The sequence below is a fragment of the Crinia signifera genome, chromosome 11 (assembly GCF_055691185.1).
Source record: "Crinia signifera chromosome 11, ASM5569118v1, whole genome shotgun sequence".
NCBI classification, from domain to species: Eukaryota; Metazoa; Chordata; class Amphibia; order Anura; family Myobatrachidae; genus Crinia; species Crinia signifera.
Genome location: NC_139227.1, coordinates 124,602,257 through 124,615,969, shown reverse-complemented (window position 1 = coordinate 124,615,969; position 13,713 = coordinate 124,602,257). Strand labels below are relative to the sequence as shown.

General features: G+C 40.5%; 1 protein-coding gene across 17 annotated transcripts in view; it reads left to right on the top strand.

Moving 5' to 3' along the window:
* Positions 1–13,713, top strand: part of SOX6 (SRY-box transcription factor 6) — a 442,476-nt gene that overhangs the window by 407,723 nt on the left and 21,040 nt on the right. For all 17 annotated transcript variants that reach the window (XM_083164677.1, XM_083164684.1, XM_083164689.1 and 14 more), the window contains one exon: positions 9,513–9,621. In XM_083164677.1, coding sequence (XP_083020803.1) covers positions 9,513–9,621 — 109 coding nt within the window. The remainder of the gene's footprint in view (positions 1–9,512; positions 9,622–13,713) is intronic.

Genomic DNA, 13,713 nt, shown 5'->3' with positions numbered 1-13,713 from the left:
CCCACAAAGGACTTCATTTATCCATGTTCTATGTAGAGGAGTTTGAGTCTCTTATCTTCTCCCCCAAGGCCAACCCTATGTGGTGTCCCCTGACCTTGTTTACATATAATACTGACAGTCCAGGACACGTGTAATACAGACAGTCCCGGTGTCCCCTCACTCTCCGGACACGTGTAATACAGACAGTCCCGGTGTCCCCTCACATAATAAAAGGCCTTAATCATGTAATATATTCAAGTGTAAATTAATGATAACGTTCCTCATGGGTTAGCGGGTTGGACTTTGTAATGACGTTTCACTATTTCACAAGTATTTTCAGGTACCAGTAAATGTAGTTGCTGATTACTGTGAGGTCAGACATGAAGTGGGGGCTCACTTTTAAAATGTCTTGGGGTAAAATTTTTGTAGTTTGGCATGGGAGTTAGTATACTGGAGTGCTAGAAACAGCCTAATAATCAGCACACGCACCCACCCCCAGCCCTCCGCCTAAAATCAAGATTCAGGGATTTTCTACGGTAACCGTTGAAATGAATAACAAAACTTTATACTGTCTGCAATATTCTGCATTATGTCACATTACAACACAATATGGCTGCAGCATTTGAATGAAAGATTCCCACCTTCTTGAATCTCACAACCCACCATCTGGGCTTCTATTTTTACAAGGTGTAATAACTGAGGAAGAGACTTGCGAGGCTCGGGGAAGCTTTAAAGTTTTGCGTTGGGCATATGCTGTTCCTCTGTAATAAGGTGGAACATCTGAATAAATAGATTCTCACATGTCTTTATACATTGTCAGCAGCACAGTGTGTTCTCACTGCTCCGCCATACAGAAATTAAAAGGAAAATGGCTCACAATAACAGTTTGTGTGCAGACAATGCGCCCTTTCTCCTGCGCCTGGACTGTGTCCCCCGCTGTACATAATGGATCATACTGACGGCACTGTCCATCTTTTAGAACTCATTTGTTTGCTTTGTTTGTGGGTGTAAGAGTTTTAATGGAGAAAAACTTTTGAAAGTTCTCAAGAGTTCTCTTTGTGAGGTGACTTCACAGGAAATATAAAGGCAACGGACCTGCATTAAGTGCTGGCAAAAGCTTGTTGCATCATGGGCCATAAACGATGTTCATAGAATAGACGTAGATCAGAACAGGCAGTGAGAATTAATTACAGCTCCCTACATGCACTGTTACTATCTATATAAATAATACGTTATACTGTACGTGATATTGTATGACTATTACAAAAGCCAGAAGTGTGCGCACAAATAGAGACAAATCACTATAAGTAGTAAGAAGTTATTTCTGCCTGTGTTTGTATCTCTCTGGAGAGCTCACATTTAGCTTGTAGTTAATGGATAGGCTGCATTCTCAGTGATGTCACTGGCTCCTAATGATAGGCTGCATTCTCAGTGATGTCACTGGCTCCTAGTGATTGTGTATAGGCTGCATTCTTAGTGATGTCACTGGCTTCTAGTGATTGTGGATAGGCTGCATTCTCAGTGATGTCACTGGCTCCTAGTAATTGTGTATAGGCTGCATTCTCCTTGATGTCACTGGCTCCTAGTAATTGTGTATAGGCTGCACTCTCTGATGTCACTGGCTCCTAGTAATTGTGTATAGGCTGCACTCTCTGATGTCACTGGCTCGTAGTGATTGTGTATAGGCTGCATTCTCAGTGATGTCACTGGCTCCTAGTGATTGTGTATAGGTTGCATTCTCAGTGATGTCACTGGCTCCTAGTGATTGTGTATAGGTTGCATTCTCATTGATGTCACTGGCTCCTAGTGATAGGCTGCAATCTCTGATGTCACTGGCTCCTAGTAATTGTGTATAGACTGCACTCTCTGATGTCACTGGCTCGTAGGGATTGTGTATAGGCTGCATTCTCAGTGATGTCACTGGCTCCTAGTGGCTAGTGTGCAGATGACTTTCAAAATAGGAATCATGTCTTATGTGTAACACATGTACCCCTTTCATACCGCCAACCTGGCAATTAACCGGCATTTTTGAGTGCCTGGTCATTTTGCCGGGTACAGTCTGACTGCCATACTTTGGAAAGCTTTATCCCAGTAATTTTCCCTTTTTGGTGTGAAAGGGGTAAAATGTTATCACAACTGCAGTGTGTATAATTCTGAACACTAGAATAGTACTAACCAGATGGGAAATACTGTAACAAATTTTGCAACAATTGAAACTAACATTACCGGATTACAAAATATGGAAGATACAGCGATTACAGATATTTTTGGAAAATAACAATGAAGCCGGTTAAATAATAGCAATAATCTTGCACAATTCTGGATAACTGTTATACAAGCTTTAAGCGCCAGGTTTTATAAAACCTCTGCCCTGCATCCGCTCTGTGCCGCCAAGGGCCCCCTGCGACTGAACCTGGTTTCCATGCTTGGACCCATAATTGCTGCAGGTCTGCTTCTACGCACTCCGTTCTGGAGAGTGTCCGGCGCATTGGCCCAAATAAAATAAATGCCACTTTAACCGGGCCACCCATAGCCGCTTCTAACCAAACAGGTTTGTTTTCAACAGTGGAAGAATGATGTAACTCTGCCATTTTCCATCTCAGCGCCGGGATATTTTCAGCTGTGGAAGGAGGCAGCATACTGAAACAATTTAAGACATGGGCACAGCCTGGCGATCCGGCGGGGAGGGCTGCCCAGTGTGTTATTACACTTCATATTGTTTTTCAAGAGATGGATGCAATCAGTCATCTCTGGGCATATTCTTGACAGAAAATAACTTACTTTTCTGGCAGGAGTGGATAGCATTTAGAGGAGAACAATCATCCTTTATTTTCCTCAAGCTGGAGTTCTTTCCCCACTAAACATATACATTTACAGAATATCATACACAGATACGGGCCAGCGTAGGCCGGCTAGGGCCTGCCAGAATACTCTCCTTTACGGTTTGCGGGTTTAATAGCGTTTCATATGTATGGAAAGAGAAAGGCTTTGCCAGCCCAGGATGAGCACAAAGGATCAGAGAAGGAGATTTAATTTGTGAACTAAATTACTACTTTCTAATAGAGAGTTTATTGCAGCCACAAATAGTAGAATCTATATTTACAGGCCCTACTTCACACATGTGGGCAACCAAGTGGTACTGCTATCAGGGGTCTAGGCACACCGCATCGCACCGCCAAAAGTAACCTATCAAATATTAGCATATGCTTCCAGCATTTTAGAATACGGATTCAACTCATCGTACAGACTGATGGTTATTTACTATTGGTGCTTTCAGTACAAATGACTTAGTTTGATAAAATACGGCGTCCTCTCTTCTGTCCTCACCTTATGGAAGATGTGTGCACAGCAGCTACATCTTTGCAGGCAGCTGCTGTGTTTAAATATGCTAATGATGCCTCTGTTGCTGCATCGGATCATCTGTGATGAGAATCGGCCAAAATGAGGACACCACGCCCATAGTTAAAACGATTCCCCACCCCTAAAACGGCCTCAACCTGAGAATAATGGAGGTGAGGGGAACCAGGACCCATTCTGCACATGTTCAGTCCACAAACCAGAACCAGGCACTGTAACCGAGAGAGGAATGATAAGAGAATGTCAAACCGTCTTACTGGAATCGGCACACACCTATCCAAGACACCTTGGTCCTTTCCCGTTAAAATCTTATTCGTGGCACAACCTTAAATTCCTGTAAGATTAACAGCTGGCCCTTAAATCCATGAAGACCGCACGTGTTTTCTGTTGCATGCAGATACTTCGGAGTGGAATGGGATGTTAGTGCAGTGCTGGTTATTGTAGTTTTATTGTTTTGTTTATATTTTACGAGCCATTTACTTGTCTCGCTATTCATTGTGAGATACTTTGCAGATCCAAAACACGCCGGTAATTCCTAATACCGGTTAGTAAGTTAAGAGGCAAAAGGAGAACGCGTAAACACATAAAAAACATTTATTTAGAGTAAAAAAATGGGAACACTTTGCCTTAAGTACACAATTCACTGTGCAACTGCAAACAGTTTTGCTAAACTTGTCCCAAGTATTCTCCAATGTTTAGCAATGTTATAAATATGGTTTATGGCGAGTAGTTTACTCTACACTACACGGAATGCGTTGCTCCCTGATCTGGATTTCCACGTTTACATTATGGCTCTTTATGACTCTTGTTTGATAGAGCGATCTCTAAAAATTTAATGACACTATAAAATAATAAAAATGCCATTAATTTAGCTCGGATCCTGGATGTAGTGGTTGTAAAGTTACATTAATAAACAGAATGTTTTTTTTTACAACAAAAAGCATTGTTACGTGGCACGGTATAAATCACGGACATAAATCCAAGAGCGGTTTTACTGTTGGCGCACCTGTTATTATAGAATAGCCAATAAGTGTATAAAGCACAGTATATAAAATTTTATGAATATATACCGTGCGCATCAGGAATTCAGCTTTTATCTAAGAACAGGAGGAAATATCCATTATAGGACAGCGGCGGCATCATTCCTCTTGTTGTAAAGAGGAATGTTCTAATACTGGTGCAGTCGAAAACGGTTCTCTCTTTCCCATCGGACCTTTCACAACCTGGAAAGAAAATCGATCTAGTCAGCTGCAAGAGTCAGGCAACATTTGCTAATTTAATGCAAACTCACAATTGATGCCGTGGGGCTGGGGGTGAGCGACTCCGGAGTAGGGAGACATGTAACTAGACATGTTCTATCAACCCTGGACGGCTTTGCCAGCGACGGTGATAATACATGATGGATGCGAGGACTTGTTGTGGCCTGAATAAAAGTATTCGTTGGCTTTCAGCGGAGGGACCTTCACTATCAAAGTCACTTAATATACAGAACGACATCTTCATTAACTCGCACTAGAACCCAGACAGAGGTGATCTGAATTCCTTTATATAGGTTATATATTCTGCACACATGGTGTAATTCCTGTCACTTAGGGCTAAGACCGTATAGATCTTGCATCCAAAATACTGAAATTTAAAAAAAAAAAGCATGAAAAGAACTGCAACGTAAGTTATAGCGGACGGGTGTCATGTTCTCGGTGTCAGTCGCGTTTCTGAATGAGCCCTTATTGTGCCGTTTATTTCTCCAACCTTTCGTCTTACAACTGCCACACTTGGATAACAGTTGAGGTAATGTTCCGAGAGCGAAGGAAATCTCCCGCCCAAAATCTGGAAGCGAATCCTACTCTTGGAGCATCTCAGACAGGAAGCGCGGGCGATGAGCGAGCACGACCTAATGTCTGTGTTGCGGCAGCTACAGCGAGGAGCTTCTATATTTACATGTGAATTTAGATATGGGAACGTGTCATTCAGACCGAGCAGCGACAATGACGGACTGGAACAGTCTGGAACCTACAAATAGTGCATTTGTTGCATTGCAGTTTGTGCTACCTCCCGGGCACATTGTGGAGTCGCCGTCCCTTCAATACTGTACCATGGGTTTGCCAGCAATCTCAAGCTAGTGAGACCTGGAGGGTGAAGGAATCTGACCTAAATGAATTATTGTTTAGGCGACGTTCTCTTAGTGGTGGGATGGGATGACCCTGTACTGATGTGCTCGATAGTTATGGTCACCCATCATGGGAGTGCCGTCTGCATCTAGTTGGAAGTACAGCAGGATATGGATTATACAGATGCAATTAGGACATACTAAAGTAAGAACATTAAAATGCAAATAAAGTTTCTATGAGTTTTTTTTCTTGGCAATTGGGGATAAGGATTAAGCAAACGTTTGGAAAACCGATCCTCAGGTAACACTAATTTCCCAGCGTTAGGTCCCTGACATCGTGACGACAGCTCAGCAATATAAATTATCACACTTCAATAGTCCTTGTACAGTACGTCAGGCATGTCCAAACTATGGCCCTCCAGCCGTTGTGAAACTACAAGTCCCATCATACCTTGCCACAGTTTTGCTATTTTGGAATGCTAAAACTATGGCAAGGCATGCTGGGATGTGTAGTTTCACAACAGCTGGATGGCCACAGTTTGGACATGCCTGTTGCAGTCACCAATATATTTGTGTAACCAATATGTTGGGAACGGCCAATGACTCTTACCCAACGCAAGAAATAATCATCTCCTGAATTAGAGCACAAGAGAAGGATATGCAGCTATGGTAACAACGATATTGGGGTTTTGTCAATCACCAACACAATACACAAGCGAACAAAGGAATTTATCATGAAACACAGAGCGCTTCCTTAAAGAACAATCACCTCACCACAAATTAAAAGTGGGGGGAACAAAATAACAAATTGTATCACTTTATAATTGGTGTTCAGCCAATGGTTATGGTTTCTGTGGACCTGGAACAAAAGAAAATCTCCAACACCCCAATTGATATAGGATAATTGGAGACCAAAGAAACAAAATTGGTGCAATACTTGTGGTTAAAAACAAAGTATCTAATAACAAGATGCACACACAATATCCAAACAAGTAAATTGGCATAAATTTGAAACCAAGTGGCAAAGCTGCGAAGCTGCTCTCACATCTCCACGCTGGCATCAGGGGGTAGCCGAGAACACCAAATACCGGCTCAGGGATCCCCCAATAAAGTAGTCGCAACAAGGCTTCCACCGGATGCACAATATACATTTAAGTTACAACTAGATCGCTACAAGCAAAGTGCTGTCCCAGCGGAGATTCGCTCCGGTTATGAAGGTGGCGCGGCAGCGATAAACACACATCAACCGATTTACTTGTTGTCTGTGTAAGAATGTCTCTACACCCGGCGTTCCCCTTTTGATGTTCCACGTACAGGAGAGAAGTGGGTCAGTGCACAATGAGACGAGCAGCGCTCAGCACTATGCTGCTGCATAATGTATTAGGCCTAACGTGAGGGAAGTGTTCGCCGAGTTCACAGCTGGTTCTTCACGGCGGCAAATCAGAGACGACATGACACATAATATTGTTCTCTAGTAATGAGCGCCGCAGCCTCATTTATTCACTAGCAAAACACAATGTTGCATTTTGTCTGCAGAGGAAACTAGACGTGAGGGAAAACAGGAACAATAAATTAATGATAACAATTGAATAGTACAAGAGAAGATATTGCCACAGGGAGAGATCCAGGCCTGTCAGTAATTGTAACAGAGCCGAGGTGAGAAGGATTTATTCCAACTACATAGAATCTGCATGTCTTCTGTATTAATCATGTAATTCAAAAAGACATCAACGCATGCTGGCAGCCTGTGACTGGCCATGGGCCAGAATCTGCCATCTCCACCTGCAGGCTGAGAATAGGTACTGCATGGCCTACATAAAAAGGGGCGCCCGATTGGCAGTAAGAACTGACTGATGCTCATACTGGCAGTGACTACTAAGTAAAATAATCGTAGGCCAGGTGGTGTGGTGTTTACACGTATACTATAATCGTTTCATGAATTATACGGTAAATCAAATTACCTGAATGGGGATCAGACATGAAGCACTGCTTCCTGCAGGCACTGTGAGGAGCTCTGTTTCCCCAGGCAATGGCATGGTCTACAGTCAGTGTGAGGAGACACAGAAATGGGGATGTAGTGCACACTGACATGATCACACGGTGTCTTCTACAGACACTAAGAGGAGCTCTGCTACACCAGGCAATGAGACATAGAACCAGAAACAGTCACAATGAGAAGCTGATCAATGAGTAATGGATGCCTAAGGCAGTGCTTGGGAAGATGTAGAACATGGTTATCATTTAATAAAAGCCCAATTCCCCAAATAGAGAATAACCTGTCTCCTATCCCTCTATATGAAAGCATCACTGGTAACTCTGTGCTGCCCATGCCAAATATTTCACCAACAGAGGCCGAACCCCTGCCCCAGTCAGTGACTGAATACCAAAGAGATAGGAATAATAGACATAATGACTGTTCTCAGCAGCTGCAATTATATATATCTAGTGTTCATTCTAGCACCCTCTAGCTTTGAAAACCCATGCAGTTCTTCTTCCCAGCCTGGGGTGTCGCTGTCTGCTGTGGCATTTCTAGCACAGGTCTGGATAGCATATCAGTGCTGATATACAGACCACACTAAGCTAGAAGCAATAAAGCAGACAGCGACACCCCAGGCAGGGAAGAGGAACTGCATGGGTTTTCAAATATGGCGGGTGCTAGAATGAACACTATATATCCTATATGATCATTGTCACAGTATATAAATCCTTGCTGACAATATACTCTACAATAAATGGCTCTCCTGTTTCTCGTATTCTCCTGCAATGGTTATGCACACTATATATATACTAAGGTGAGGAAAGAACGGGCGGCACTCACGGGTTTAAATCCAAAAAAGCAAACTTTAGTGCAGGTGTCACATAAACCGACGTTTCGAGGCTTCTATGCCTTTTTTTCAAGGTGAAGAAAAAGAGGCATAGAAGCCTCGAAACGTCGGTTTATGTGACACCTGCACTAAAGTTTGCTTTTTTGGATTTAAACCCGTGAGTGCCGCCCGTTCTTTCCTCACCTTAGTACCTATTTTCCATTGGGAAGGCAACACGGTCCCTTGCAGCCGACATCCAGAGTGCCGACCGACCTCCGCATTTATATATATATATATATATATATATACACTATACACCATCTCCTTCTCGGTGGTGCACACTGATAACCACGGATCAGCCTTGTATACGGATATATATATATATATATATATATATATATATATATATATATATATATATATGAGAAAGGATACCCAGCGCATAAATTCCCACAGTGTTCAATATCATGGGCTAAGTCCAATAGTTCCCGTTATGTTTGCAGCTTCATTGAGGGATCCAACCACGGTTCCCACGGAGTATGCTTGCAAGAAAAAAGAAAATGAAGCGCACAAATCAGCAACAGGTAAATATACAATTTTACTGATATACTGCTGACATACATAGGACAAAGGGTTAAAAACTTCCCATATGGACAGGCGGTACAGCAGGACCAGGTACACTGCTGTCGGGTATCATCTGTACCTGGTCCTGCTGTACGCCTGTCCATATGGGAAGTTTTTAACCCTTTGTCCTATGTATGTCAGCAGTATATCAGTAAAATTGTATATTTACCTGTTGCTGATTTGTGCGCTTCATTTTCTTTTTTCTTGCATATATATATATATATATATATATATATATATATATATATATATATATATATATATTTTTTTTATTATTACTGTATAGGACACCTGTCTGTCTCCAGAAATCTGCATATGTCAGATCTTTGCCAGTCTCTAACACGCTGACATAATTGTTCAGACTAATTTCATGTGTTTCATTAATTGGCATTCAGTGATAATGTTTGCAGATTATGATACAATATGTGTGAACACTTCCCTGAGCCAAGATATCTCCCATCTGTTATACTGGTTAACCCTTTCCCTGCTGGGCATACCTGGAGTGGTCAATGGCATTTTGAGGGCGGGATATTTTCCAAGGTGTCCGCCTTCCTTGGGGTTCTGCAGTCCCTCGCATTGTGTGACATGTTATTCTCAGCAGGATGGGTCTCAGTAATCCCTGTCTTTCTGTTGTCTTATAGGAGAGGTCACATTATGAAAATATGGGCCCTCAGCTAACGGGGAAGCCCAACGAAGATGGAAAACTGGGGCCGGGCGTCATCGATCTAACACGGCCAGAGGACGCAGAGGGTGAGTTGTGCAGATGGCGTATATGACACACATGTATATGGCAACCCTACACACCTACATCTTTGCCGCGGTCACGCCAAACAGGTCATGTGATACTTCTGTCCAATACAAGCTCCGTATTCAGTCACGCACAGATATACAAGTTTCATGCTTATTCAGCAAATAAAAGGCGCCCAACGCTAGATCTGGTGGGCCAATCATGCCACGTTGTATAATGTATTGAGGCTAGATGCATCTGTATTGAAGAGATTTGATATTAATTCCTATGATGAGAGAATTGGGCGTAGTTCTGTCTGGCGCCTCTAGAGTAAGGTGTATACACTGCAGCTAAGGAGTTGTACAACCTCTCCATCTAGTTCCAGTATAACATACAGACATAAAGTACAGAACCTGTGCTGATCACTGATGCTGGAATAGGGTCCGAAATAGCAAGGAAAGGCACCCATACCCACTTCTGATCAGGAATACTGCGGGATCTAGGAGATGGGAAATCCACGGTAAAGAGCAGGGAGTTTTGGCTTTCACACTTACCCAAATCCCAGGTTGATGCACATTCAGGTGCAAATATCCCAGATTTTGAAGAAAGTGGAATAAGGGGTATTAATAGGTATAAATAACCGAGGGGCAGATTACTAAATGTTGAAGTGATAAAGTGGAGGTGATAAATGCAGCAGCCAATCCGCTCCTAACTGTAAAGTCCGACAGTTATGAACTGATTGGCTGCTGCGTTATTACCTTCCCTTTTATCACTTCAACAAACTTAAAGCATCTGTCCCTAAAACACACAAAAAAATCTGCAAACGCTAATGAAATGAAGGACTCTATAATGAAGGGTATTCTAGTCTAGGTGTCACAATTATAGAGAGTGAGGCAAAATTCATTTTATAATTACTGTACATGTAAACAATAAAAAGATTCTCAGATGTTAATCATGAACATTTTATTCCATAAATCTTTCTATTATAATAATAATAACTAGGTGTATAATTAATCACTAGATACATATAAGCAGTAAAATAATACAGCGTGCTTGGGCGTTAATAAAAAACCCTGAAAACAAGATGTTTGTGAACCAATAATACTGTACATTAGAGGCAGCACAACACAGGTAATTCTCACCTGGAGGCGAATTTGCAATGCGTTTCTTTGTGCAGTGGACCATTTCATCAGACACATTACCTAATTCCACTGTCCACTGCATCGGGAAAAGTACAGTGCTCCTCAAAGTGAGAATAATCGGGATTGTATTTTACAAAAAAAAAAAACTGAAGGTTTACTACCTATGCTTTGTCTGGTAATTTTGTTATAGTGTATCTATATATATATATATATATATATATATATATCTATATATCTATATATCTATATATATCTATATATATATCTATATATCTATATATATATATATATATATCTATATCTATATATCTATATATATATATCTATATACACATATATATATATATATATATATACACACACATACATACTGTATATATAGATATTTATTTTTTATTTATTGGTTCATAAATCCCTTTTTTCTGTTTACATTATATTTTTGATTTTTTTTTTTTTTTTTTGTGTGACATCAGCTATGTTTCATTGCTGTGAGTGAGATACGGATTTTGAGTTATCAGGGATTTTGTATCTCCAGCCTCAGGCAGATGAATCAAAATTCCACATAAGCTCCAGCTTTTTGGTTCTGTGACAGTGAAAACAAATGAATACCCCGCAATAAAATACAGGTGAAACAGCAGGAAAAAAAAAATCACACAAAACACTCCCATTTTGCGCTCCTGATGTTTTCATTGCGTGTAATTGGATACCATCTTTAATCTGGGATGATATTCTTCTTGTTTACATCTCATCATGAGGCTCGTAAACTAAATATCTCCATAATTGTTCCACCAAAAGGGTAGAATGCCATTAATCCATTTAGTGTTGGCACATTTTTTAGTTCTACTCTCCTTCATATAATGAGTGTGCTAAAGGCTGCCATAAGGTCTGCTTCATCTGTCTAGAGACTGCATTCCACCACCCACGTATTCCAGTTAATAATGTAGGTGTACAATAATGGTTGTAACATAGCAGTGACTGTACGTATATAATAACGGGTGTTATATAGCAGTGACTGTACGTATATAATAACGGGTGTTATATAGCAGTGACTGTACGTATATAACAACGGGTGTTATATAGCAGTGACTGTACGTATACAGTATAATAATGGGTGTTATATAGCAGTGACTGTACGTATATAATAAGGGGTGTTATATAGCAGTGACTGTACGTATACAGTATAATAATGGGTGTTATATAGCAGTGACTGTATGTATATAACAACGGGTGTTATATAGCAGTGACTGTACGTATATAATAACGGGTGTTATATAGCAGTGACTGTACGTATATTACAACGGGTGTTATATAGCAGTGACTGTACGTATATTACAACGGGTGTTATATAGCAGTGACTGTACGTATATTACAACGGGTGTTATATAGCAGTGACTGTACATATATAACAACGGGTGTTATATAGCAGTGACTGTACGTATATTACAACGGGTGTTATATAGCAGTGACTGTACGTATATTACAACGGGTGTTATATAGCAGTGACTGTACGTATATTACAGCAGGTGTTATATAGCAGTGACTGTACATATATAACAACGGGTGTTATATAGCAGTGACTGTACGTATATAACAACGGGTGTTATATAGCAGTGACTGTACGTATATAACAACGGGTGTTATATAGCAGTGACTGTACGTATATAACAACGGGTGTTATATAGAAGTGACTGTACGTATATAACAACGGGTGTTATATAGCAGTGACTGTACGTATATAACAACGGGTGTTATATAGCAGTGACTATGTATACAGTATAATAACGGGTGTTATATAGCAGTGACTGTATGTATATAATAACGGGTGTTATATAGCAGTGACTGTACGTATATAATAACGGGTGTTATATAGCAGTGACTGTACGTATATAACAACGGGTGTTATATAGCAGAGACTGTACGTATATAACAACGGGTGTTATATAGCAGAGACTGTACGTATATAATAACGGGTGTTATATAGCAGTGACTGTACGTATATTACAACGGGTGTTATATAGCAGTGACTGTACGTATATTACAGCAGGTGTTATTTAGCAGTGACTGTACATATATAACAACGGGTGTTATATAGCAGTGACTGTACGTATATAACAACGGGTGTTATATAGCAGTGACTGTACGTATATAACAACGGGTGTTATATAGCAGTGACTGTACATATATAACAACGGGTGTTATATAGCAGTGACTGTACGTATATAACAACGGGTGTTATATAGAAGTGACTGTACGTATATAACAACGGGTGTTATATAGCAGTGACTGTACGTATATAACAACGGGTGTTATATAGCAGTGACTATGTATACAGTATAATAACGGGTGTTATATAGCAGTGACTGTATGTATATAATAACGGGTGTTATATAGCAGTGACTGTACGTATATAATAACGGGTGTTATATAGCAGTGACTGTACGTATATAACAACGGGTGTTATATAGCAGAGACTGTACGTATATAACAACGGGTGTTATATAGCAGAGACTGTACGTATACAGTATAAAAACGGGTGTTATATAGCAGTGACTGTACGTATATAACAACGGGTGTTATATAGCAGAGACTGTACGTATATAATAACGGGTGTTATATAGCAGTGACTGTACGTATATAACAACGGGTGTTATATAGCAGTGACTGTACGTATATAATAGCGCGTGTTATATAGCAGAGACTGTACGTATATAATAACGGGTGTTATATAGCAGTGACTGTACGTATATTACAACGGGTGTTATATAGCAGTGACTGTACGTATATTACAACGGGTGTTATATAGCAGTGACTGTACGTATATAACAACGGGTGTTATATAGCAGTGACTGTACGTATATAACAACGGGTGTTATATAGCAGTGACTGTACGTATACAGTATAATAACGGGTGTTATATAGCAGTGACTGTATGTATATAATAACGGGTGTTATATAGCAGTGACTGTACGTATA